At 38.6% G+C, this 6,752-nt stretch overlaps 1 protein-coding gene across 1 annotated transcript; it reads right to left on the reverse strand.

Moving 5' to 3' along the window:
* Positions 1-3,641: 3,641 nt before the first annotated feature.
* LOC121382694 lies at positions 3,642-5,511 on the reverse strand. Its single transcript, XM_041512235.1, has 2 exons — positions 5,400-5,511; positions 3,642-4,462 (listed from the first exon to the last, which is right to left on the reverse strand). Exons 1-2 carry the CDS (start codon positions 5,485-5,487, stop codon positions 3,756-3,758), a joined length of 795 nt encoding a protein of 264 aa, XP_041368169.1. The 5' UTR covers positions 5,488-5,511; the 3' UTR covers positions 3,642-3,755.
* Positions 5,512-6,752: the final 1,241 nt, after the last annotated feature.

The following is a 6,752-nucleotide window of genomic DNA, read 5'->3' on the forward strand; positions in this document are numbered from 1 at the left end:
GGGAGAGGTGTGATTGACGGGGGGGGGGGGCTTCACTCCCCACGGCTACGTCAGTGTAGTTTATGTCCTTTCGAGTAAAAACTGAATCAATAATAATTAAAAAACAAAATAAAACAAACATTTTACTCAAAGTTGTAAGGAGGAACAGGATGAGAGATACCACACATACACTCTGGTGTCAAAGCCTGATTAGCTATGGCATTAATATTCCTAAAATACTGATTATGATATTTTTATTACTGGGGATGTTTTGACTATGCTTTGGGTGGATGTTTTCCCGTGCATATATCCAATGAAGGTTTAAACATGCTGTCCTTGGCTCATATTTTTAACTATCTGAACTATCTGTCTGGTACAAGGGTTAATAGTTGTTAATTATCAAATAATAGAAGTCTTAAGCCCACACAATCTCATTGAAATCGGTTTTACTGGTCGAGCAGTTACACAGACCAGTGCAGCTAATTTCAATTAAATTGAAGCCTACACCCCTGTTAAAACAAGTCGAGTGGAAGTCGGTACCGGGATGCGAACCCAGTACCTACCAGGATTAGACACATGATTCAACTACTGCGTCCCCAATACCCGTGCTCTCGTTGTTTAGTAGTGTAGGATTCAATAACGTGTCAAAAGTGTGTCATTATGATTAGCATTGCATGCATCACTTTACGGAACCCATTGACCCCATGGACCTCGTTTGACGTTTAACTTCTGCAGCATAGAGGTAACAAAGCCCGTTTGTGATTGGTTGTTATATATCACAGCTGTAAAGCTCGAAGCCAAAAACAATTTCTGAATATGACATCTAACAATGCATTTTTATATAAGACGACTAAACGATTACTTAGTTTCAATACAAAAACAGCCAATATGGCGAAATTGAAAAAAGGTTTATCATGTGCAAAATATTATGTGATTTATAACAAAATAAATTTTGTATGGACATCATGACCATTTAAAATATGTTTCAATAATTTCACTGTGGGAATTATAAGTGACAGATGCTACTGGTTCAATTTAAATGGGGGTGGGGTAGGGTCCAACCAGTTTTAAAACAATTCTATATCTTCCTTTATGTTCAAAAATGCATGTTAAATCAAATAAATACTTTGAAACTGTATATAATATATAACATATTTTTGAAACTGTATATAATATATAACATATTTTTGAAACTGTATATATTATATAACATATTTTTTAAACTGTATATAATATATAACATTTTTACCCTGTAACGTTTTTTTCAACACGCACTAGAGCGGGACGTAGCCTGGTGGTAAAGCGCTCGCCTGATGCGCGGTCGATCTAGGATCGATCCCCGTCGGTGGACTGACCCATTAGGCTATTTCTCGTTCCAGCCAGTGCACCACGACTGGTATATCAAAGGCCGTGGTACGAGTTATACTGTCTGTGGGATGGTGCGTATAAAAGATCCCTTACTACTAATAGAAACGTAGCGGGTTTCCTCCCTATATGTCAAATCACCAAATAGCCGATGATTAACAAACGAACGTGCCCCAGTGGTGTCGTTAAATAAAACGAACTCCTTTTCAGTTCAACTTATTTTCGTGCTTACATCCAATTAAGGTTCAAGCACGCTGTCCTGGGCACATACCTCAGCTATCTGTCCAGGACAGTGGGTTAGTTGTTAGTGGTTATCAACACGCACAAAACAGTCGTTACATTTTTCTTTCAATATTAAAGACTTTGCTTTAGTTAATCCTGTTCAAATCAGGGTGTCGCCCAGTGGTCGTGGTGGGCGGGACGTGCGCCAGTGGTAAAGCGTTCGCTTGATGCGCGGTCGGTCTAAGATCGATCCCCGTCGGTGGACCCATTGGGCTATTTCTCATTCCAGCTAGTGCTCCACAACTGGCGTAACAAAGGCCGTGGTATGTACTATCCTGTCTGTGGGATAGTACATATAAAATATCCCTTGCTGCTAATCGAAAAAGAGTAGCCCATGAAGTGGCGACAGCGGGTTTCCTCTCTAAATATTTGTGTGGTTCTTAACCATATGTCTGACGCCATATAACCGTAAATATAATGTGTTGAGTGCGTCGTTAAATACAATATTTCCTTCCTTCCTTCCCAGTGGTCGTGTTACAATTTGAGATGCGATAAGATCCACATTCCTTGTGCTGTCCTGTTCTTGGGAAAGATTCCTTACTGTTATATTAATGGGAAAATGTAGCGAGTTTCCTCCAAGACCACGTGTCAAAAATGACCACGTTTGACATTCAGTAGGCGATGATTAACAAATCAACGGTGTTTTAGTGGTGGTGTGAAACAAAACAAACATCAACTTTAAAACCAATGGCTTAACTACTACATATATCTTCATTTAAAAAAAAAGAGCAATAAAACTTGATGGCTCTTGCGTTCCACCATACTAATCGTTTGGTAAGAGAGACCAAAAAAATGTATTGCAAAGAAAGAAGTGTTTTATTTAACGACGCACTCAACACATTTTATTTACGGTTATATGGTTAAGGACCACACAGATTGTGAGAGGAAACCCGCTGTCATCACTTCATGGGCTACTCTTTCCGATTAGCAGCAAGGGATCTTTTATTCGCGTTTCCCACAGGCAGGATAGCACAAACCATGGCCTTTGTTGAACCAGTTATGGATCACTGGTCGGTGCAAGTGGTTTACACCTACCCATTGAGCCTTGCGGAGCACTCACTCAGGGTTTGGAGTCGGTATCTGGATTAAAAATCCCATGCCTCGACTGGGATCCGAACCCAGTATCTACCAGCCTGTTGATCGATGGTCTAACCACGACGCCACCGAGGCCGGTATGTATTGCATACCCAAGTTAAAACACGGGTGTAATGATTTAAAAGCAGACTTATATCGAGGAAATCATTTAGAAAACATTTAAAAAAAAAAAAAATTGTGAATGTATTTTATATGAAAGGCAAAGACGCATTCTTTGGAACTGATTGCGAAGATTTCATGTAATAAATTTACAATTGATTTTAAATGCTAAAAGAGTTCTAAGTGATAAAGACAATATGGAATTATATGTCTATGTATATGTACATAAATATATAAATGAAACAAAGTGTTTCCCTTAATTAGTAAATAACGTATGATCGTTTTTTGTATAACCTACACGTAATCAGATTATAATACCTTATGTTTGTGGTTTTGTTTTGTTTTTAGCACACCTGCTGTCAGATATCGAAACGACAGACAGCTTTTCTTCTTCTTTTTTCTTTCTTTCCTGCTTTCATTCTTTCAATAATATTAATTTCTGTTCATATTTTAAATTGCATAAATATATCATTGTCGTCAGCATGGCATGTAGTATGAACAAGGCCTAGTAAGTTGGTAAACTTGTGACTAATCCATTTGTTTTTCAAAAAGCAATAAAATATGCAGCTTTAAAGGCATATTGTCACAGACCACTGACCTATTTAATGGTCTAACAAAGTATTACCTGAACAAAAATAATTTGATTTGTCCCTAAATGTACTTTATTCAACCATCTTCATAACCACCATACTCCATTTATTAATGACATTTTGTAAAAATAATTGAATTACGGCAATGGTCCATAATTCAAAAACTAAAATTACCGAGAGGGATGACATGAAGTTCACTCCATCATGGTTCAGTTAAGGTGATGCGATAGCTAGATTTCGTTTCCAACAATTAATGTAATTTTTTATTTATTATTCATTTTTAGAGAAATAAGGTCCTTAAATCCGTGACAGTATGCCTTTAAATTCATTAGTCTTTAGTTGAAATCAGCCAATGTCGCAGCATATATTGTGCAGACTAATACCAGCCGATGGCGTCGGTCTGACATGATGCTGCATTGCGTGCAGCAGATGAAGCAGCTCGCTGAGAGTCAGTTTGGACACGTCCCTCAGTTTGTCAGCGATTGATATTGGGTCCTCTCTCAAGTGGGACGGTCCCGCTGCGCGAGGGATCGGGTATTTTATCAGTTGCGGGTACATCGTCATCAGTCTGGCTATTTTCCTTACACAGTAACGCCTTGCCCGTCCTAGCAGGCCAGCCATGGATATATACAGGGGTCCTTGGTCGTCGTCACTTTCCGTGTCATCAGAATTATGGTGGCTCGTCTTTATTGGTTTAGAATTACCTACGTCGAGTATGCCAGAACTTGACGCATCCGTTTGTTTCCCAACCTTGACATTATCAAACGAATGTTCATCATTTAGATTTGATTTGGCAGATTTGTGGTTCATAAAATGATGTACATCGTGAACATGAATCCTCATCTCATCTTCATCGATGCTTCTTTTGATCAGTCTATGTTGATATGGTGCTTTACTGTATGCTTTCATGGGATTAGAAATCTCGACGTTATGGTTAAGTTTCTGTCTGGATTCGACGTCCCTGTTAGCGTATTGTTTTGTCTGAAGAATAGAGTTCAAGATGCACCGGAAATCAATACATACTCTATTGTGGTCCTCGCTATTTATGACATCTGAAACAACAATACGTTACGTCTTAATGAAATACACCGTCCATTATTAAAATAGCATATTTAAATGTGATATTTCAGATTTAGAATCGCATCCAAAATGTGTGCATTTAAAACAAAACTTTTAAGATAAACTCGTGTTCTAACTTAAGCATCTAGAGTCCCAAAATTTGAGCTTCGAGTCCAAACTCTTAACTTGAATCCTATCACGAGTGTCAGGCCCGTAGCCAGAAATTTAAGAGGAGGGGGTCGTTTAAGCTTCTCACACGAGGCCAACAAAACAAACTTTAATGTATATGTATATACATGTATAATACGTGTATTCATAATATTGAGTTTAACATTTTAAATATGCACGATAAAAACCTTTCACTTCATCACACCTATTGTGGAAAAAACACAAACAACAACCAGTGTGTGTGTGTGTGTGTGTGTGTGTGTGTGTGTGTGTGTGTGTGTGTGTGTGTGTGAGTGTAACTATGTATTGTATACTATATGTATAGGTATATGATATATGTATATATGTAGTGTATGTGTATGTGTATGTGTATGTGTATATGGTATATGTATATGTATATGTATTGTACACTGATTTGTCGGATTTATGTTGATGTAAATACTGGTGTTCACCTCTCCCTCTTTCTAAATTCTAAACATATTTTTAATGAGACGGTCCTGAGTTTTAGCATGTTTGGCCAGTATTTTCAGTTTTTACTGAATAAAATTGCAATATGCATACCTTTGTTTGCTTAGAATATGAGTAAGTACTTTTTGTTCTCAATAGTTTCATATGTATAATATTTATTTTCAATTTAATAAAAAATATTTGGAAATGAGTAAACATTTTACATTCGCGAATATGATACTTATTTGACAACTTTTATTAAAGCAATTAACAAACAGACGTTGTCTCATTTTGAACAGGAGCAAAAGCATTTACCTTGTTTTGCGGGTGCATCACGTAACAGTGGCCTTGGACACGCAAGATGACAAAACACCACCAACAAGAGAACACAGAACGATTCCATGTCTCGTCACATCCACCTGTTATCTCAAGTCTCTGTTCCCACCCCTGTAGTTTATAGCAACAGGTGACGACACAGATATGAAGTGTAATTAGCGTGTCATCTAGTCGGAGGTCAGCTGTATTCTCCAACCAGTAACCGTATTACGAACAGATTGGTGTAAATAGTATCTAGCCTTGCCCCGGATGTACTGGTCATAGTATATACGCTGTAGATGTTGTTATCAGGCGCGGATCCAAGGGTGGGTGCACGACCTCTCGTAGACACGTGCGTAGGGTCAAATCCGCCTGCTCAAGGCAAAACTCTCCTTTTTTTTCCTCTTTTTTTTTTACAATGTATTTTCCGGGGGAACATGACTTGACATTTCGTATAAACGTCGCTTACTATGTACAGTCTAGACCCTCTCACATAAATTCCGGCACACGCGCCTTTCTCTATTTCGAACTAAGCAATAATTTAATAAATAGAGAGGCATGCAGATTGGAGAAGGCGAGTGGGTGGATGGGTGTGGGTGTGTGTCACGGGGATCCTATAATACCCGTAACTGAATGAAACACGATTGTCCAAATATCTCTCCTAACTGTGTATCTATTAGATCTCTCTGTAACAGGCAGTTATACCCGCTGGCTCGTCTAGGTATGATCAGAGATAAGATCTTATATAAAGTATATATTATTATAGCACGTTTAGTTCACTAGAAAACACAACAAAAACACAATACACTTTGGAATCTGTATTAACCTACGCTGACAAATGTACTGCCGCAGTAGTTAATTAACAACAACAAATAATAACAACCCAGAACTGATCGCTTAATTAGTTAATCTCTAGGTGTCTAGTTTACACAATATGCTAATCACTTCACCGTGACACAACACCCACACGTGTGATAATTAAGAAACGCTAACACACACACGTGTGATAATGGAGAAACGCTTCCAGGGGAACTTAATTAATAAAGGAATTACAACTCTATTCGTAACTGGTTAATTTTTAATTAACCCTAACTATTCATTCAATAACCTTGTAATACAGACTTAATACTGGTACACCGGCCTCGGTGGCGTCGTGGCAGGCCATCGGTCTACAGGCTGGTAGGTACTGGGTTCGGATCCCAGTCGAGGCATGGGATTTTTAATCCAGATACCGACTCCAAACCCTGAGTGAGTGCTCCGCAAGGCTCAATGGGTAGGTGTAAACCACTTGCACCGACCAGTGATCCATAACTCTCAGAGACAGCGAATATCGCCTGGGGGCATAACGCGGTA

This window comes from Gigantopelta aegis, chromosome 10, assembly GCF_016097555.1.
Source record: "Gigantopelta aegis isolate Gae_Host chromosome 10, Gae_host_genome, whole genome shotgun sequence".
Lineage (NCBI taxonomy): Eukaryota > Metazoa > Mollusca > Gastropoda > Neomphalida > Peltospiridae > Gigantopelta > Gigantopelta aegis.

Coding starts and splice junctions, on each gene's coding strand:
- LOC121382694 (XM_041512235.1), bottom strand. CDS start 5,487: ATGGAATCGTTCTGTGTTCTCTTGTTGGTGGTGTTTTGTCATCTTGCG. Junction 4,463..5,399: donor TGATGCACCCGCAAAACAAG/GTAAATGCTTTT, acceptor TTGTTGTTTCAG/ATGTCATAAATAGCGAGGAC.